Source organism: Bos taurus, chromosome 2 (assembly GCF_002263795.3).
Source record: "Bos taurus isolate L1 Dominette 01449 registration number 42190680 breed Hereford chromosome 2, ARS-UCD2.0, whole genome shotgun sequence".
NCBI classification, from domain to species: domain Eukaryota; kingdom Metazoa; phylum Chordata; class Mammalia; order Artiodactyla; family Bovidae; genus Bos; species Bos taurus.
In genome coordinates, this window is record NC_037329.1 from 104,109,999 (window position 1) to 104,131,435 (window position 21,437).

The 21,437-nt window shown below is 42.9% G+C and overlaps 2 protein-coding genes across 5 annotated transcripts in view; one reads left to right on the plus strand and one right to left on the minus strand.

Moving 5' to 3' along the window:
- Positions 1–6,100, minus strand: part of PECR (peroxisomal trans-2-enoyl-CoA reductase) — a 48,025-nt gene extending 41,925 nt beyond the window's left edge. Inside the window, exon 1 of the mRNA XM_002685568.7 lies at positions 5,955–6,100. Coding sequence (XP_002685614.3) covers positions 5,955–6,084 — 130 coding nt within the window. The 5' untranslated portion in view covers positions 6,085–6,100. The remainder of the gene's footprint in view (positions 1–5,954) is intronic.
- The window catches only part of TMEM169 (transmembrane protein 169), a 62,760-nt gene extending 42,818 nt beyond the window's left edge, over positions 1–19,942 (plus strand). The window contains exons 3-5 of one of the 4 annotated variants that reach the window (NM_001038690.2): positions 10,943–11,097; positions 15,086–15,483; positions 17,205–18,360. In NM_001038690.2, the coding sequence (NP_001033779.1) occupies positions 15,213–15,483; positions 17,205–17,827 (894 nt within the window). In that variant the 5' untranslated portion in view covers positions 10,943–11,097; positions 15,086–15,212 and the 3' untranslated portion in view covers positions 17,828–18,360. Of the gene's footprint in view, positions 1–6,185; positions 11,098–15,085; positions 15,484–17,204 lie in introns of those variants that run through there. The other 3 variants (XM_024978070.2, XM_005202788.4, XM_005202789.4) reach the window with 3 other exon arrangements.
- The last annotated feature ends 1,495 nt before the right edge of the window (positions 19,943–21,437 follow it).

The following is a 21,437-nucleotide window of genomic DNA, read 5'->3' on the forward strand; positions in this document are numbered from 1 at the left end:
AGCAAGTATTAACTTCACCATGAATTCCTTGTAAGACAAGACTAAAAGAGAATTCAATTTATCAAAATTGATGTGTAATTTTCAACAAAGCATATATTATATTGTTAGGAAATAGCTCAACTGGAATTCCATCACATCCACTAGCTTTGTTCATAGTGATGCTTTCTAAGGCCCACTTGACTTCACATTCCAGGGTATCTAGCTCTAGGTGAGTGATCACAACATCATGATTATCTGGGTCATGAAGATCTTTTTTGTACAGTTCTTCTGTGTATTCTTGCCACCTCTTCTTAATATCTTCTGTTTCTGTTAGGTCCATACCATTTCTGTCCTTTATCGAGCCCATCTTTGCATGAAATGTTCTCTTGGTATCTCTAATTTTCTTTAAGAGATCTCTAGTCTTTCCCATTCTGTTGTTTTCCTCTATTTCTTTGCATTGACCGCTGAGGAAGGCTTTCTTATCTCTCCTTGCTATTCTTTGGAACTCGGCATTCAGATGCTTATATCTTTCCTTTTCTCCTTTGCTTTTTGCTTCTCTTCTATTCACAGCTATTTGTAAGGCCTCCCCAGACAGCCATTTTGCTTTTTTGCATTTCTTTTTCATGGGGATGGTCTTGATACCTGTCTTCTGTACAATGTCACGAACCTGCATCCACAGTTCATCAGGCACTCTATCTATCAGATCTAGTCCCTTAAATCTATTTCTCACTTCCACTGTATAATCATAAGGGATTTGATTTAGGTCTTACCTGAATGATCTAGTGGTTTTCCCCACTGTCTTCAACTTAAGTCTGAATTTGGCAATAAGGAGTTCATGATCTGAGCCACAGTCAGCTCCTGGTCTTGTTTTTGCTGACTATATAAAGCTTCTCCATCTTTGGCTGCAAACAATAGAATCAATCTGATTTCGGTGTTGACCATCTGGTGATGTCCATGTGTAGAGTCTTCTCTTGTGTTGTTGAAAGAGGGTGTTTGCTATGACCAGTGTGTTCTCTTGGCAAAACTCTATTAGCCTTTGCCCTACTTCATTCCGTATTCCAAGGCCAAATTTACCTGTTACTCCAGGTGTTTCTTGACGTCCTACTTTTGCATTCCAGTCCCCTATAATGAAAAGGACATCTTTTTTGGGTGTTAGTTCTAAAAGGTCTTGTAGGTCTTCAAAGAACCATTCAACTTCAGCTTCTTCAGCATTACTGGTTGGGGCGTAGACTTGGATTACTGTGATATTTTATGGTTTGCCTTGGTTTCTCTTACCTTGGACATGGGAATCTGATTAGTAAAATGGAAAGGAGAAACAAGTTCCCCTGGATCAGCCATGGCCTCTGCCCTATGCTGTTCTTTCTTCAATCTTTCTGCCTTCAAGACAGGCATTATCTATTCTAGTTCCCAGAGGAGAGCACAGGCTGAACAAGGTAAGGAAATTGGATATATATAACTCTTCCTAAATCCACATTAAAAAAAAAAAAATCCTCAGGAATTCTAGGAGATTAATGCCTATTTTGACCAAGGTCTCAAAATATGAGACATAGGGAACTGTAACTAGGATTAGTCACAGGAATTATCTAATTAGAAGATTCCCAAATTATCACTAATTACTATCTGAATGCTGAACACCTCTGGGAAGTTATCTAATCTTAGAACAGCTATCTTGGGACACAACTTTAAAAGGTATTTATTTTAACTGGTATATAAACTTGAACCAGGGTATAAATGTATTACAAGGCAGAATGTTGCAATGATGGGTAAAACTAGAAATCTACAATTCCATTAAAGGAATGGTTAAATAAATTATTACATATGCATACAACAACAATACTACAGTCTTGGTTTTATAAATAAAAAAATACAGACACATGTGTATATTTGTGCATGTGGGTGACTTTTAGAAAATCACCAGGAAGGGGGTTTAGGAGATGGGCAGAATGGGAAAGCTCATTTTAGTTTTCTTTTATATACTTCAATACTGCCTGGTTATTGCAATGTTATTTTATAAAATTATTATTGTCCTTCTCGTCACCCTTATGCTAAACGATTTGGATGAACATTTTTGTTTATATGAGTTGCAAGACAAACTCAGATTGATAAATTTCCTTAGAACAAGGTACCGAAGTAACTAGCAAATAATGAGTTATTTTCACATATGAGGCAATTGTAGCCAAATATATTGATTTTTGCCTGGGTTGATACTGATTTCTTTCAATCTTCAACTCAGAGTGCTCCATTTCAGCACCTTCTAGGTCCCAGGTGTTGGTAAAAACCCTGTCACCAGAGCAACAAAAAGTGCTGTCTTGCCTCACAATTTCCACTTGGAATTCCTACTTTCATTTTATCCACTGTCACAGAAGGTGAAAGTGCAAGTCGCTCAGTCGTGTCTGACTCCTTGCGACCCCATGGACTATTTAGTCCATGGATCTCCAGGCCAGAATACTGGAGTGGGTAGTCTTTCACTTCTCCAGGGGGGATCTTCCCAACTCAGGGATCAAACCCAGGTTGCAGGCAGATTCTTTACCAGCTGAGCCACTGTCACAGAAAGGGAATGACTAACTTGAGGACAGAGACAAGGATTTGGCTTGAATTCAATGTGAATGGTCTTAGGTTCAATATTCCTTGATGGAATCAGGGCTCCTTTTGTCTAACAGCATCTGTTAGACATAGATGAAATAGATGAAAGAGAGTTCCAATTCTGTTCACTACATCTTACTCTTGTGAGCTAGGGCTTTCACCATCCTCACCGAAAAGGAATAGTCAAAATCATTTGGATGTGAAAGACAACACAATAATCACCACTTGCCTCAAAATCCAACTTGTATTTCACGCCAAAAAATAGTAGCCTTCTCACTGGAAAGAGAATTGGCTATTGTTTAATTTGCCCGATTTGGGTTTCTGTAACAATTTTCAGAAATAGCCATTAATTCTGGTAGAAAAAAATTAAGCTGAGCAAGTCAGAGTAAAAAGTATTTGTATATTCTTACACTGAAGGAAATGTATTTCCAATACAACACTACTGTTTTTTACAAGTACATTGGAAGGCTGAGCCAGGATCTGATGAATCTGCTGTGAAGCCTAGTACCTGACCTTCACAGAAAATGACAACCAAGACTACTTTTCTTATGGATTTTCCTGAACAGGGATACAGTTTGGTGTTGGGAGTAACGTAGAGAGTAATGGCCATGAAGTTGCACCAGGGTCAGATTCAGTTCAGTTCAGTCACTCAGTCATGTCCAGCTCTTTGCAACCCCATGGATGGCAGCATACCAGGCCTCCCTGTCCATCACCAAATCCTGGAGTTTACTCAAACTCATGTCCATTGAGTCCGTGATGCCATCCAATCATCTCATCCTCTGTCATCCCCTTCTCCTCCTGCCTTCAATCTTCCCAGCATCAGGGTCTTTTCAAATGAGTCAGCTCTTCACATCAGGTGGCCAAAGTATTGGAGTTTCAGCTTCAGCATCAGTCCTTCCAATGAATATTCAGGACTGATTTCCTTCAGGATTGACTGGTTGGATCTCCTTACAATCCAAGGTGTTATAGCCACACGTTCCGGGAAACAAACTCACTTAGAAGGATGATGCAGGCAGTGGAGTGTAGTTTATTACACCAGAGGGCCCAACACAGAGTCTCCTCTTAGCCAAGGACCCCAAACAGTTTTTGTGAAAACCTTATATACCCTAAGTGTATGTGCCCAAACCCACCTCCCAAATTCCCTGAAACTAGTCTGAACAAAGGAAGAAAAAGATATAATCAAAGTTAACCCGTGATTCATATGCCTTAAGCCTAGGTAGTTAATAGTGGACAATTATCAATAGGCTTGTGGTCATACCCCAATAAGCATAATAGAATTTATGATTCTATCTGGTTACACAGATGATTAGGGTATTCTTTTAGGCAATGAAGAGTCTAGGTATGAGCCCTGGTGTTCTTCCATCAAGGAGGCCTGGTTTTCCAGTTGGTATGTCGTTTCTATAGGTACTGGGCATATAGCTCAAAGTCCACAGTCCAGCCCAAGATAGAGTCCTGCTTTCAAGATGGAGCCTGTTCTGTCTGTTTCCTCCTACAAAGGGACTCTCAAGAGTCTTCTCCAACACCACAGTTCAAAAGCATCAATTCTTCGGCACTCAGCTTTCTTTATAGTCCAACTCTCACATCCATACATGACTACTGGAAAAACCATAGCCCTGACTAGATGGACTTTTAAGAAATGCTAATTTCCCTTTTTTTTTCTTATTAAGATGTATTTTTTCATTTTTTTAAGCTCATACTATGTGCCGAGCATTAGAAACATACGGGAAGCAAAGATAATTTACGTGTTCATTAAAAAGATCTGAAAAATGAATACAATTTAACCACTCATCATTCAAATCATTTCCAGAAACGGCAGTTGCTGATAAACAATGTTGTAAACTTCTTTCCAGTCTTTCCTGCATATACATCTTTCATTAACAATTAAATTGGAATGCTATATTTTGTTTAGAATCCTACTTTTTAAATTATATGGTATGCATTTGACAACATACATTCTTCAGTAGCAAGGTATTTAAATAGCAGCATATTTCAGTGTTACTGATTTATTCATTCCCCTTATCACATCTCACTACTGAACATTACACTCTTCTACACATATATGTGCTTGTCCCTGATTATTTCCAAAGAATGAATTCCTGATAGAGGAATTACTAGGTCACACAGCACGAACACTGTTAACATGTTTGGATTTTTTCCCCTAAGCTGACCTCTAGAAAGCTTGCAATATTTTACATTCTTGCCTGTCCTCTCTGTCATCAACATTTTCATTTTCCCTAATGTTTTAAAATTTTGTTAGAAAAACAATGAACCTTTTTATTGCTATATTTTGCATTTCATTGCCCCAAAATTGACTGTTTCTTCTTGCACTCACTGCCTTTTTTTAGTTCTTTCTTTAAAATGCTTGGCCCATTATCATAAGCCTATTTTTCTACCAGTGTGTCCCTTATTTATGAGATCTCTTTATACAGTAAATTTGTGCATATTGCAAATGTTTTTCTTCATGTACCTTCAAATTTTATTCATGTATATTTTTTAATTCAATGAGGATTTACATTTTCATATTTATTTATTTTCTCTTTTGTGGTTTCTTTCCTCTTTTTGTACTCACAAAGTCCTCCCTTCACCCAAGTCAAGTTAAGCTCAGCACATAATATGAACTTAAAAAAAAGTATGCTTAAAAAAAATGAAAAAATACATCTTAATAAGAAAAAAAAGGAGGATTAGCATTTCGTAATCTGACCCTGGTGAAACTTCATGGTCATTACTACCTACTTAACTCTGAAGTCAAGGTAAATATTAAGAGATTCAAGATTATATGATAGGAGCCTCTCCACATGTTAAATAAAAACTTTTCCAGTAGTCTTTCCATATTTCGTAATCATTCCTCAGGCAATAAACAGAATGAAAAAACAGGGGGTTTTTTTGGCCACAGATGCATGGCTTGCGGGAGTGGGATATTAGTTCCCACTGCAGTGAAAGCGCTGAGTCCTAACCACTGGACCGCCAGGAAATTCCCTAGAATTAATTCAAAATACATAACCAATTCCATATGAATAATTAATTGACCATAACGATTCCATAATTACATATTAATAATGATAAAGGTTTCATAATTAAGTCCATAGCAAGCTTCCACACGTTTCCTTAATCCCCACATCGGGCACTGTATCTTCGGCTCGAAAATTTCCCTTTAGTTTACAAATAGTCCATCCAATGCTTGTCCATGACTTTTTAGAAAGAACTCTCCTCTCCCCACTCGCGCTCGCGGTTAATTTCACCCACAGCTACACTTCCTTTCCTTTGCAACGCAACGCTCTCCTAAGCCCGGGTACCACCCGCTGGCTCCCCGCCCCCCCACCCCGCTCCCGGTTAAACCAACCTCTGAGGACCCCTTCCTCAAGATACCCTAGCCCAGGGACCTGTTCACGCACCCAGATGCAGGAGCTCGTTCACGATGGCCTTCCCGATGCCCGTGCCCCCACCGGTGACGATGGCCACCTGGTGCTGCAGCAAGCCTGCTGCTAAGCAGCTTTTGCCCTTAACCCAAGAATTCACGGCCATAACGCGTTTGAGCAATGGAGGGCAGGGCAAGCTAAGCCACCAAGGTCACGCCTGCGTCGCCCCGCCCCCTCTCCTTCGCCCCGCCCCTCTCCGTCATCGCGCCCCATCCCAATCACCAACCCGGCACGCCCGCCGCAGCGGCTCTGTGTCTCTCCAGTGCAGAACCGTTCCTCAGCGGCTGCATCCTGACGCTCAGCGCTCTCCGCCTGCCCGGGTCCGCAGCACATGTAGGTGAGACTCCTTGTTCCTTGTGTGTGTGTTTTATTTCGATGCTGTTGGGGAAGGGAAGAAGACAAAAAGTGGCGCTGTGCTCTATTTTGAAAAATTTAATGCTCAGTGGTATACCTCTCACGGTTTTAATTAAAATTAAATCTCCAATGCGTCTGGGAAAAGAGGCTGCAGCTCGGGAGCCTTGCTCCGCCCTCCCGCGGAGGGCGTGGTGTCGAGAGCGATGCTCTGGCTCCAGTTGCTTTGTGCAGCTGGCTGGAAAGGAAAGGGGCAGCCTTAGCCGAGGGGGAGAAAATCTTGCTTCATCCTCTGGAAGGGATGGAAACAAAAGGTGGAGGGGGCGGAATACAATGGTAATTATCCAGAGACCAAGATAATAAATGATTTTTAAAAGACACAATCCCACCTCCACCTTATCTACCTCTCCTCACCCAGGAATGAAGGGAAGAAGGACTCTTTGAGGTTTGATTTGAGGTTTGATCCATTTCAGCTGGGCTGCATAAAATTGATGAGTCCAAAAGATCTTTTTTTTTGAAAGATGTATGCTTCCTGCAAGAAGGCGTCTGTAGGTGTGTGTTTGAGATCCTACCCTCTAGTTCATTTCTTATGCAGGCGAGCTCGCCTATTGAGGATGGTGGAGATTTATCACCCGCATTTTGGTGCCCATTAACAGTAATTCGCTATTCAAATTCTCCATCTTGCTTTGTGCTGTCTGCCCACCAGAGTGCAATTACACTAGCCTCAGGAGACTTTGCCTAAGAAAGTGGCAGATCTAGGGACTATGACAGGTGCTGTGATCCTAATCGTCCATGCAGGATGCTATTTCTAAGTCTGTAGGAAGGGGGACCCTCCAGGGCTTGAGAGTGGACTCTTGTCTAACACTCACAAAAGTATTGTCCAAGGAGACACACATGCTGACAAAGCAAGAGACTTTATTGGTAGGGGACATCCGGGCTTGGGGGTGGGGGTAGCTGCAGGGTAAGGGAACCCAGGAGAACTACTCTGCCAAGTGGCTGTCAGTCTTGGGTTTTATGGTAACAGGGTTGGTTTCTGGGTTGTCTTTGGCCAGTCATTCTGGTTCAGGGTCCTTCCTGGTGGCTTGCGCATCACTCAGCCAAGATGGATTCCAGCAAGAAGGAATCTGGGAAGTTGGTAAGACATGTTGCCTGGCATCTCCTCTCTCCTTTTGACCTTTCCCAAAATTAGCTTGTTAGTTCCATGTTCCTTACCAGGACCTCCTGTTGTAAGGTAACTCATGTAAGTGGTTACTATTGTGCCTGGCCAGGATGGGCAGTTTCAGTCAGTGGTTCCCCTAACAAGAATACTGTATTTCTCCCTGCAAGGTATTGAAGTAATGTAAAAGCAAACAAATGCCATCATTCTTTTGTTGGGTCCACCACCGAATTATTCAGAGTGAATTGGAAATGGATCTGGTTGAGAGTGGAATCAGACATCGCTGCCTCCCTGTTCCTCCATCCCCCTGCCCTCCTCTGACCTCTTTTGAGAAGAACTTACTCCCTATCTTTGTTGCTGACAGATTCCAAGTATGCGCCTTAAAGAAGGGAAGATACCTCTTCCGCTTCTCATTTGCTGATTAGTTTATGAAGGGATCACTTCTACTGGTCACCTCTCAGTTCTGAGAGGTTTCTTATTGCAGAAAATTTGAGGCCTTCTTTCTCCGGAGGAAGGAGCACTTTAAATTTCTTTCAATGATACTTTGATTGAAGATCTGATGAAATGTGGTTTGTGACCTGGCCTGGACTTGTGGATTCACGGAGCTCCACCAGGGTGGTTCCGCATGGACCTGGCAGTACTGCAGCCACTGTGTGTGTGGTGGCTCAGTGGCCTCAGAGAGGCATTCTGCGGTCCTCCAGTGAAAAGATGACTGACTGGACAGGCTTCAAGCCAATTTTGCTTGCTGAGGATGACCAGAAGCCATTTTGCAGGCTCAAGGAAGTTGCACTATGAGCAGACAGAAAGCTCTTTTTCACAGTCCAAAGACAGCCTATGATTTAGGGAGATGTGAAATCTTTTTGAGAGGTCTTTTTTTAAAAAGACCTGTAACATGGAAACTTACACTACCATATGTAAAACAGATAGCCAATGGGAATTTGCTGTATGGGGAACTCAAACTGGGGGCTCTGTAACAAACTAGAGGGGTGGGTTGGGGATGGAGATAGGAGTGAGGTTCAGGAGAGAGAGATATGTGTGTACCTATGGCTGATTCTTATTGATGTTTGACAGAGAACCACAAAATTCTGTAAAGCAATTATCCTTTAATTAAAAAAAGAAAGTAGCAAAAATAAATAAACTAAAATAAAACCCATAAAAATAATTCCTTTGTTCCATGATCAAGTGTTTCTAGATAGATTTCACTTTGGGAAGTTAAATTAAAAAAGACCTGTCCTCTCTGCCCCTGCCTCTGACTTCAATCAGTGTCTGAATGTCCGCAAACCCCCAACAGGCCTGGAGACCCAGCAACAGCTCTGCCTTTGGGAAGCTCTTTGTTTCCAGATTGAGCCCTCTTTTTTCAGGGCATCCACGCCCTGCTGCAATGACTGCTCTTTTGGCTGAATCAAAGACCGCCTGGTGCTCTGCAACGCTGCCCACTTTGTCCTGGGGGAAAAGGCATCAGTGTGGCCATGATCCTCCCACCCTCCCGCTTTGTCATAGCCCATTAGCACTCCCTCGGTTCATCTTCTGAGATTCTCTTGCTGCTCACCCATCTTCCCACTCCCCCCCGACCCCATCTGCCTAGTATCTTCATTTTCTCCCCTCCACAAAGCAGCTGCTGGCTCAGACTGACAGGGGCCTGTGGGATTCTCAACACGGAGACAGAATCTCAGTGCTGAAGGAGTATCAGTGGGGCATATCTAGCTCTGCCCTGCCTTGATGTAAAAGCAATCCAGAGCCAACTTATATAAGTAAGATTCTTAAAATGTGTTAGTTGCTCAGGTCACGTCCGACTTTTTGTGACTCCATGGACTGTAGCCACCAGGCTTCTCTGTCTATGGAATTCTCCAGGCAAGAATACTGGAGTGGGTATCCATTTCCTTCTCCAGGCGGTCTTCCCAACCCAAGGATTGAACCTGAGTGTCCTGCATTGCAGGCAGATCCTTTACATCTGAGCCACTATGGAAGCCAGTTCACAATATTCATCCGATATTTATAGAACACCTTTCATGTGCCAGATACTATTCTAGATATGAAAGATACAGTACAGTGGACAAGACAGTTAGGTGTGCTGAACTGATAGAGTTTATGTTTTAGGATAAGTTGGGAGTTGAGGATGGAAGGGGCATGTGTGCCATAAGAAGTAAAACAATAAGCAAATGAAAGATCAGACAGTAAAGATCTTATCTTATAGCTCTTACAGTAAAAAGATGCTCAGGCTGCTTATAACCAACTAGCTTCATTACCAGGAGCTATTTCCTCTATAGACAGATGCTCCTCAGGTGATGAACTAGCCTCAGTGTGAAAGCCTTCCAGGACCAGGAGACAAGAGAAGTGCTGCTTAAGGACCACAGAGGAAAAGGCTATAGCCTAACTGTGCTCACAGCCAATCACAGCAACGGGGGGAGACTAGGCGTTCTAAGTTGCTTCTCCATCATTTTGCAATCACTTGACACTCATCTGAACCAAATTTCCTTCCATTTTTACATTTGTGAGAGTATCTCTCTGAGAGGGTCTACTAGTCATTCTCAGTGGTGAAATGGCAAGCATTTCATCTCTTAGTTGGCCTACTACATCTAATGGTGTTAAGCCAAGATGCTAAGCAGAGAGTTTGGTCACCCCAGACAGAGGACTCTTATCTCTTCGAGTGACAGAGCCACAGGTAAGAAAACTGGAAGAACAGCAGGGCTGGAGCAAGGCACAGTTCACTGTTGTTTTTGTTGTTCAGTGGCTAAGTCGTGTCTCACTCTGCCATCCCACGGACTGTAGCGTGCCAGGTCTCCCTGTCCCTCACTGTGTCCCAGAGTTTGCCCAAGTTCATGTCCATTGAATTGGTGATGCTATCCAACCATCTCATCTTTTACCACCCTCTTCTTTTGCCTTCAATGTTTCCCAGCATCAGGATCTTTTCCAATAAGGAACAGTCGTAAATGAACTTGAAAATGATGATCCTTTACCCACCTGGCCCCAGTTCAGGTTCCTTGGAGAAAGAAGATGTGTTAATTTCAGTGAAGGTACAAAAACTCAATTCCTGATTGTACTCAATTAAACCAGTGGAGCAGAGCACCCTAATTTGAAAGCTTTATAAATCAGAGATGGCAGAATGGCACCCTGTTTATGATTTGTTTTGGTTGTTTGTCCCCATGGTAATTTATTTAAATTTAGACTAATTGCAACAATTAAAATCACGAACTTCCACATGCAGTTTCAGACAACCCCTACTAAATGGGCCTGAATTTGTCTGTGAAAGCAGTTGGCTGAATACTGGGCTTGGTGGGAAAAAGAGAACAGTAACTTCTTATTTCAGATGAGACCTGAGCTCTTATATTTTCCATAGCCCCCACCACTCCTTGTGTCCAGATGCTAAGTCTTGGTATCATTGGCACTTATTAGCTTTTTTCCACCCACATTTCATCCATGTATGTTACTTGCTTCCCTGCAATTAATCTAAGAGCAGAGCCTTCAAAGCTTCGTGGCCTCTCCCACCCACCAAGTCCAGAAGTTCTGCTGAGGATCTGGATGGATTTAGAGAAAGCACTGGATCAGGTCTGCTTCAGTGACTACCTGGCAGCAAAGAATTATAAACAGACTCCAGGAAAATCATGCCCAATGGTAAGAAGTCCATGAAGCACCAGTGTTCCACCACTGTGGAGGTGGGGTTAGTGACCAAGTGACTGACTGATTGGATGGGAGTAATGACCAGGTGTGTGCTGATGCCCCAGCCCAACAAAGGCACTGTGCCTGGGTAAAGAAGTTCATTTTGTGGTCTTGTGAGTCTTTGGTTGTTTACTGACTGCTTCAGAGCTATTGGTTTTCTTTTAATAAACCTCTGGAGGAGTACATAGGCAGCTAGAGTGATGGAAGCATTGGAGGAATATGTGAAGGAGATGGTGTAGGCTAGGATGGCAGGACAGGGAGGAGCCAGATCCTGTCCAGATCCTTTAGGCCACAGGACAAGTTTAAATTTCATTTTATACCAATGGGAAGTCACTGGAGGGATTTTAAACAGAAAATGGCCTGCTTTTATGTATGTTTTTAACAGACCTTTCTAACTGCTAAGTGGAGAATTGATTGCAAGACAGCAAGAATAGAAGCCAGAAGATAAGGAACATTTTTAGAACCATAGTAAGAGATGATGGCCTCATAGACCACAGTGGTAACAATGAAGATGGGACAAAGTTGTGGATGCAGTTAAGAATTACTTGGAGAATTTCTTTCAAATATGGCTTAAAATCAGTAGTTTATGCATTAAGTTCCAGAGTTTGAGTAGTATATACTTTAAAACCTATTCCACCTACCTCAGAATAACTGAGGATTCAGAGCTTATGGTGGATTGAGGTTAACAGTCTGCAGTATCACATTCATTCATAATCTTTGGACTAGGGGTGGTGGTGGATGGGTGAAGCCTACCATGCAGGAAAAAGAGCAGAGTCCTGTCTCTTCTCTTAATTCTATTATTTGAAACCTTGGAAAAAGAGAATTTTTTTCCTGCTATATATCTTCAGTTCAGTTCAGTTGCTCAGTTGTGTCCAACTCTTTGCGACCCTATGGACTGCAGCACGCCAGGCCTCCCTGTCCATCACCAACTCCTGGAGCTTACTCAAACTCATGGCTATCGAGTCAGTGATGCCATCCAACCATCTCATCCTCTGTCATCCCCTTCTTCTCCCACCTTCAATCTTTCCCAGCATCAGGGTCTTTTCAAATGAGTCAGTTCTTCGAATTAGGTGACCAAAGTATTAGAGTTTCAGCATCAGCATCAGTCTTCCAATGAATATTCAGGACTGATTTCCTTTAAGATTGACTGGTTGGATCTCCTTGCAATCCAAGGGACTCTCAACAGTCTTCTCCAACAGTTTAAAAGCATCAATTCTTGAGTGCTCAGCTTTCTTTATAACTCAACTCTCACATCCATACGTGACTACTGGAAAAACCATAGCTTTGACTAGATGGACCTTTGTTGGCAAAGTAATGTCTCTGCTTTTTAATATGCTGTCTACGTTGGTCATAGCTTTTCTTCCAAGGAGCAAGCGTCTTTTATTTCATGGCTGCAGTCACTATCTGCAGTGATTTTGGAGCCCAAAAAAATAAAGTCTTTCACTTTTTCCATTGTCTCTCCTTCTGTTTGCCATGAAGTGATGGGACTGGATGCCATGATCTTAGTTTTCTGAATGTTGAGTTTTAAGCCAACTTTTTCACTCTCTTCTTTCACTTTCATCAAGAGGCTCTTTAATTCTTCTTTGTTTTAACCATAAGGGTGGTGTCATCTGCATATCTGAGGTTATTGAGATTTCTCCCAGCAATCTTGATTCCAGCTTGTGCTTCATCCAGCCCGGCATTTCATATGATGTGCTCTGCATGTAAGTTAAATAATCAGGGTGACAATATACAGCCTTGATGTACTCCTTTCTTGATTTGGAACCAGTCTGTTGTCCAGTGTCCAGTTCTAACTGTTGCTTCTTGACCTGCATACAGGTTTCTCAGGAGGCAGATCAGGTAGTCTGGTATTCCCATCTCTTTAAGAATTTTCCACAGTTTATTGTGATCCACACAGTCAAAGGCTTTAGCATAGTCAATAAAGCAGACGTAGATGTTTTCCTGGAACTCTCTTGCTTTTTCGATGATCCAACAGATGTAATTGTTTCAGCATATATCTCTTATGTATAAGAACTCTCTTTTTGAGAAAAGATAATCACAATATCGTGTGTGTGTTCAGTTACTCAGTCGTTATCTGACTCTTTGTGGCCCCGTGGACTGTAGTCCACCATGATCCTCCGTCCATGGAATCTTCTAGGCAAAAATAATCGAGTGAGTTGCCATTTCCTACTCCTGGGGATCTTTCTGACCCAAGGACTTAAGCCCGTCTGTGGTGACTCCTGAAATGATGTCTAATGTTTGCTTTTAAATAATAGGAGGAAATGAAACAAAATTGGCTACTGGTATTTTGTTTATTGTTAAAATTGGGTGAGAGGTACAGTGAGGGTTCATTCAAATTATTCTCTTTGCTTCTGTAAAGGTTTGCCACTTTCCCTAATAAAAATCTTCTCCTTTTACATATTTGAAACTTTCCATAATATTAGTTTACAAAAATAATTGCGGTTGGTGCCAAAGTGATTGAAAATGCAAAAGTAATTGTGGTTGGTGCAAAAGTAAGTGCAGTTCAAAAGTAATTGTGATTGGTAGAAAAGTAATAGTAATTGCAGTTGATGCAAAATCAATTGAGGTTGGTGCAATAGTAATTGTTGGTGCAAAAGTAATAGAGGTTAAAAAGTAAGTGTGGTTGGTGCAAAAAAAGTGAAAGTGATAGTCGCTCAGTCATGTCCGACTCTTTGCGATCCCATGGACCGTAGCTTGCCAGACTCCTCTGTCCGTGGAATTCTCTAGGCAAGAATCCTGGAATGGGTTGCCATTCCTTTCTCCAGGGGATCTTCCTGACCCAGGGATCAAACCCGCATCTCTTGCACCTCCTGCATAAGTCAACCACAATTACTTTTGAACCTCAATTACTTTTGCACCAACCCCGTGTAATAACAATTTTGTTAAGAAGAATTTTTTAAGTGCCACTAGCTGGATACTTGCTAACTGGCACCTCTTTAGCAATAGCACTCAAAACATTACTTTCCCCTTTATGACTCATGTACCAAGAACACAGGCCGATCTGTTTTTTCTTTAAAAGATGTTGTATAGACTCTCCTCTCTCCCACTTTTTACCTGAAGAATAGAAGAGGAGAGAAAGTGTTAAGAGTTAAATGTGTGCATTCTTTCCAGTGGTCTCCCAAAATGTGTTAGAACAGATCCCAACAATTCTGGGATCTTGGGCTAACAAGAAACCAGGAGACAAGTGTCCTTTATAGAATACCAGGGAAGGCATGGTTGGTGAAGTGGTGCCAGTGTTGAGTGGCACCACTTGCTCAAAGTTGCATTCAACCATTTGAGTATAGTTGTAATGTCTGACTTAATAGCTAGAAGCCTAGAATGCTAGTCCCAGCCATAGGAATCTCCATCTATGGTGCAAGGAAGATTGGTCCTTAACCTGTCTGTAAGGCTTCCTCACCCAACTTCTTTATACTTGGCATCCCCCAGCTAGATTGATGGGTTTTACATAATACATGCAACTCAAAATATAGCAACACAAATAAAATTTTATTCACGATTCATTCTTGTAAACGTAAGTCCATATTCAGTTCAGTTCAGTTCAGTCGCTCAGTCGTGTCCGACTCTTTGCAACCCCATGAATTGCAGCACGCCAGGCCTCCCTGTCCATCACCAACTCCCGGAGTTCACCCAGAGTCATGTCCATTGAGTCAGTGATGCCATCCAGCCATCTTATCCTCTGTTGTCCCCTTCTCCTCCTGCCCCCAATCCCTCCCAGAATCAGAGTCTTTTCCAATGAGTTAACTCTTCGCATGAGGTGGCCAAAGTACTGGAGTGTCAGCTTTAGCATCATTCCTTCCAAAGAAATCCGTTACTCTCGAAATAAAGTTTTGTGAGAAATAAATGGAGGGGAAGGCGTCTGCCAAGTTGAGGACCATTTCCTAAACCCCTTTCCATCTCACCTGATTCATTCCCTGTTGATGACTTTGTTTCCCTGTCTTTCAAGTGCAACTCGTCACTGGAACGCCTTTGCATTAGCTGCATCCTGGAAGAAGCTCTGTGATGTTGTGGGTCATGAGTTTGCTCTGGCAGATTGGACTCTTGACAAGGAACAGCTAGATTTGAAGACGAGGATGGAAGAGCCAGCACTGGTGGAAGGCCAGAGTCAGCTCCCCAGCCCCCACCACAACTCCCTGAGGAAAGCCATGGCAGCTGCTCTGGTCCTCGATGGAGAATCCACCATGGGGCGCAGGAAGAAGAAGAAGAAAGAGTCCCGCCCAGAATCTATCATCATCTACCGGTCAGAGAGTGAGACACTGGATGAGGAGCCTGGGGAATCGGAAGGTGGAGATCAGCCTAAAGAGGAGGAGGGAGATGATTTCATAGACTATCCTATGGATGATGGTGAGTCTCTCTGGGGTCACCTGCTTAAAGCCACAGGGAGCAGGCCCAGTGAGGATCCTGTAGAAGCCAGGCAGGCATTCAGTCACTGACCTGCTTCTTACAGATACATTTCTTCTCACGATGTTGCAGTCTTCATCCAACAAGTCAACAATATTTGTTGAGCATTTATTGTGGTTCTCTTCTAAGTAATATGGAGGAGAACTCTACTTTTTTTGAAATTCCTGGTATAATAGAAGAGACCAATTTATACACAAAAATTAGTAATATAAGCTAACAAGGCTAACTATTTAATACATGTAGTTGACGTTCATAATAATCAGGAAAACATGAATTATAACATATGAGTTATAAAATTCCTTCACTATATAATATTCACTTCCTATATGGATGGCAAAAAATTAGGTAAAAGATATTAACATCAATGTGAGTAAATGGATATACTCTCATATACCTCATGTGGAAAAGGTATCTGCTTTTGGGAAATATGTCAATATCTATTAAATTCAAAATATGCATAGCTTACGTCGTAGAAATTCTCAGTATCTACCACATGCCCATGTGCATAAGGAAGCAGTTATAAAAATGTTTGTTGCTGCTAAGGAAACTGCAGGACGTCTATATTAAATGTCACTATTCAGCAGTAGACGGACATGGTAGATCTGTCTGTGTATACGGGTCATCCCTAAGACATATGCCCATGGTGAATGGGATGAGCCAAGTCGCTGCTCTTATGCCACTTACCTTCCAGTCAGGGGAAGACAGATAGCAAACAACTCAGCAAACAAAAGATGATTTCAAAAGATAATAGTGGTACAGGTTCCAAAGACAGTAAACCTCCATGACAGGAAGGGAGGTGACCAAGTGAGGGAAGGGGGTGGAGGGCTAGACCACACAGCCTCTCAGAGGAAGGGACATTTGCTCTTGAGTTAGCCCCATTCTGTCCCTCATTCAGCCAGGGGCTAGACGTCCACAGGGCCTCGGGGAGCTGCCAACCAAACGCCTTCACATACTAAGGACCGTGGACTTTGCTGCATGTTTTACACTCACTACCTGCAGCCTCACTCCCAGGCCCGCCAAAGAGCGGCTGTTTGGTGGGGGTGGGAGTGATGCTGCTGGTGGTGGGGATAGTGGTGGTGGTACTGGTGGAGCATCTGTGCTGGGGCATGTGTATGCGGTGTGCATGTGTGTATGTGTGGTACCTGTGTGTGTACAGAACTTGGATATGAAGCCTGGGACGTCGACCGGATTTCTCTCTCAGAGAGGCATGGAGGTAGGAATAAGGAGAGAAGAGGAGTGGGCTGCCCATCAGTATAGCACCCATACACGGTGCCACCTTCACACACGGTAACCGATACTCAGGAACAGTATTTTCACAGCACTTACAGACCAGAAATACGATCACGCTGAAGAAGTATCTGTGGTAGAGTTCTCACTCCCTTCCATATTGCAGACATGATAGAAGCCCAGAGAAGTAGAGATAGTAAAAAACAAGCTTAACCTGCTTCACAGTCTTAGCAGGGCCCTGGCAGGAGGGTTGATCATGGGAATACTAAACCTTCCCTTGAGGGAGACTCACTGAATCTGCTGTGAAATCACTGACTTCATGTGGTGTCAGGGGCCAGAATAAAGGACCTTCTTGTACTCGGCTCCAGTCTCAGGGGACAACCCTGATGAAATGTCTGTTCTTCTGATCTTGACTTTTGCCTCTCTGTGCCCTGCAGGTGTGTGGAACGTGCCCGTGGACAGCCGCTATGTCACATTAACTGGGACCATCACCCGAGGAAAGAAAAAGGGGCAGATGGTAGACATCCATGTCACGTTGACAGAGAAGGAACTGCAGGAACTCACCAAGCCCAAGGCATCGTCAAGGGAAACAACACCTGGAGGCAGAAAGGCCTGCCAGCTGGGAGCAGACCGTGGGCCACACGTGGTCCTCTGGACGTTGGTCTGCCTGCCTGTGGTTTTCCTCCTCTCCTTTGTGGTCTCTTTCTACTATGGCACCATCACTTGGTACAACATCTTTCTCGTATACAACGAGGAGAGGACCTTCTGGCACAAGATCTCATGTTGCCCCTGCCTCATCCTCTGCTATCCAGTGCTCATCATGGCCATGGCCTCTTCCCTGGGCCTCTATGCGGCCGTGGTCCAGCTCTCATGGTCCTGGGAAGCCTGGTGGCAAGCTGCCCGGGACATGGAGAAAGGCTTTTGTGGTTGGCTATGCAGTAAGCTGGGTCTGGAAGACTGTTCTCCCTATAGCATTGTGGAGTTGCTTGAATCAGACAACATCTCAGGCAACCTGTCCAACAAGGATGCCACCCAGGAGATAGAAACATCCGCTGTCTAAATTCCCAATGACTTACTTCATTCTCTGGTCTTAGTAGCCTGTTTATCATCTTCCAGTTTCAGAATACTCCTTGTTTAAATTATTCCTTCTCTCCCCACTATACACTGTTCTTCTGGAAAATTTTAGCCCACACTTATCTGTCGTACCATCTTGTTGGTTTTCGGGAGGGCAGGAAACGGAAAAGCAATTTGTGCCCAAATAGTCCATCTAATGGATAAACTCTTCTTTGTTCCTTACCCTAAGATAACCCTTTATCTGAGACAAGGAAGTTCAGGTGTGCAACAGTTCAGGAACTTGAAGGTATTCCTGGTGCCTGGAACCCAGGTTAGTATGTGACTAAATGTGACAGGGAGACTAAGGAGGCTCAGGGAAGACCAAATCCACTAATAAGATAATAGATAGTGATGGAGTGAAACATATAAGAAGCAGGGTTGCTACAGTGTAGCAGAATGTAAGAATTTGTGTGTATCACTTAGATTTTGATTTATATCTTAAATATAATCGAAGTCCAAATAGCAGTAGTTTAAACAAGACAAAAGTCTGTTCTTTCTTGTACAGAAGAAGTCTGGAGGCAGACCATCAGGGAAACTGATAAAGTCATCAGAGTTCCAGGCTTTCTTTTTATTTCCCAACCCTCATCGCCTTTATCCTCAGCAACCAGCGCTGACTACATCTCCAGTCGTCCCATCCATGTTTCAGACAGAACAGAGGACAGGGCAGAGAAGAGCACATACACTCTCCCTAAGCTAAGGAGGTTTCCCAGGAGTCCCTTTCAACACTTCTTCTATCTCATTGGCCAGGCCTTACTCACATGACCTCATGAGCAAAAGAGGCTGGAAAATGTAGTCTTTTGACTGGGCAGCTGTATTCTAAATATTTGGATTCTGCTAATTTAAGAGACAAGGAAAGAATGGCTATTTTGGTAGGCAAGTAAGAGTCTCTGGCTTACAGTAATTATTTAAATACATTCAGATCCCAAACTGTGAATACAGTTCTATTTATGTATTTATTTATTTAAGCCTAAATCTTACACAGAGAACTTATACATAGATACTAGCTACATATACTATGCATAAACCACACAGATATTAGCAACTCGTGTGTTGCAATTAAATATCTGTAATGCCATATGGTTTCAGGTGTTTTCAAAAGGAAGAGTGGATAGCTGAGTACAATTGTATCATGTACAAATTATAGTAGCATAGCTTTTTTCCAGGTAGTGAAGATGGACTGGGTGATGATATTTAATGTAATGTACAGATGAAGGACTGGGAAGAGAGGCATTGCATCTGTCAGACATTCCCCCGCCCCCGCCCCCGCTCCACAACCCCCAGCAGGGTCAGTAACCCTAAGCAAAAGAAGATGGAGTCAGCTTTGGGTGTGTGTGTGTGCTCAGTCATGTCCAACTCCACAACCCTATGGACCGTAGCCCACCAGGCTCCTCTGTCCATGGGATTTTCCAGGCAAGAGTACTGGAGCAAGTTGCCATTTCCTCCAGGGGATCTTACTGACCCAGGGACTGAACCTATGCCTTCTGTGTCTCCTGCACTGGCAGGCGGATTCTTTACCACTGAACCACCTGGGAAGCCCCAGCTTGGGATGGTTTGACCAAACCTCACTCAGAATTTTCTGGAGTTCATCAACAAATACAATCTTTGCTGAGAAGCTTGGATCTTTGTGGCCACTGAGGGTATAAACCCTAGATGAATCCAGACTAATACATTCTGAACTTAAAAAAATTCCTGAGGGATCCCTTTCTAATAAAAAAAAAAATCGTATGCGGTCACACAGATTTTTAAAGTTTGGGTCCTTACATGAAGAGCTGGTGTCCATGTTCATGTTTCAGGAAGAAGCTGTTGAAAGAACTGCTGTGAATCAAACCCAATGGGTCAGGTAACACTGTGCCACAGAAGGCCAGGGGCATTCGCCTAATGCATGGTGCTGAATTCCCCCTTTAGAGGGAAACCCATCCTTTTAAAAATAACTATCATTAGTTTGAAAAAACCCAACTCTGTCCAACATTATTGAAGATAACTTTGGTGCTGTCTGGTGGTTTTGCAGAGATACAAACAATTGAAATGAAGACAACAATAAAATCTAATTAACGTTTGCTCACTTTGTCTCTGAGTCTCTCCAACATTGAACACTACAGTTTTCAGAAAAAGAGTGAGTGTAGTGACTGTTTTATAGGTGTGTAATGGTCTTAATATGGGTCCTTAACATCTTGACTCTTCCCATCTGCCACCAATTTGTGAGGCTTCTGTTTCGGTGGACTCTTCCCACAGATCACAGATTTACCTGAGCCTACATTAGGAAGTTGCAGCTTTATTTGCCACGTTTTTTTCAGAGGTTAAGGAAACCAGTGGGCAAGGTCCAAAGCAGTCACGATTAGGACAAAGGTAAGATGTCCCTGCGGGATGGAGGAGGGTGGGGTTAGGGTAAGGAACAAGGGATACCTAGATGAAGTAGATGTAGCCCTCACCCTAGTTGAGCTCGCCAGCTAGTGGAACCCATAGGTTCATAAAATCATGTCAAAAGGGCTCTGAGAGAGAGATGGAAAAGTCTTAAACTAGAGGAAGGAAAACCTCACCAAACAGACCCAAAGCAATCTCATCTCAGCTGTTAGCAAATGCCTAGAGAATTTTAGAGGAGAAATTAGAGATTTAAATGCCATATTTGAACATTCTGTTAGCTCATAGTTACATAATCTCTTTGGTAAATATCAGGAAGGAGGATTATGCTTTCCAGTTGCTTTGTGGGCATAATATACTGAGCTGAGTAAACTGTATTTGATCCAGTATAATACCAATGTTGCCAAGTGTTTTTTTTTCGGGGCGGGGGGGCACGCAGCATGTAGGATTTTAGTTCCCTGACCAGGAATCAAACTGTGCCCCCTGCATTGGAAGCACAGAGTTTGTTTTGTTTTTATTTATTTTAACTGGAGGCTAATTACTTTACAATATTGTGGTGGTTTTTGCCATACATTCACATGAATCAGCCATGGGTGTACATGTGTTCCCCATCCTGAACACCCCCTTCCACCTCCCTCCCCATCCCATCCCTCAGGGTCATCCCAGTGCACCAGTCCTGAGCACCCTGTCTCATGCATCGAACTTGGACTGGCGATCTATTTCACATATGATATTATACATGTTTCAATGCTATTTTCTCAAATAATCCCACCCTCGCCTTCTCCCACAGAGTTCAAAAGTCTGTTCTTTACATGTGTCTCTTTTGCTGTCTCGCATATAGGGTCATCATTACCATCTTTCTAAATTCCATATATATGCGTTAATATACTGTATTGGTGTTTTTATTTCTGACTTACTTCACTCTGTATAATAGGCTCCAGTTTCATCCCCCTCATTAGAACTGATTCAAATGCATTCTTTTTAATGGCTAAATAATATTCCATTGTGTATATGTACCACAGCTTTCCTATCCATTCGTCTGCCGATGGACATTTAGGTTGTAGAAGTGGACCACTGGACCACCAGGAAGTCCCCCAAGCCATCTAGTCCATTGACATTAAGTTGCCATCCTTCATTTCAGTTCAAGTCCAGGGGGAGCAAAATCTCCTTGGATTATGATTATCCGTGGTTTCCAATGA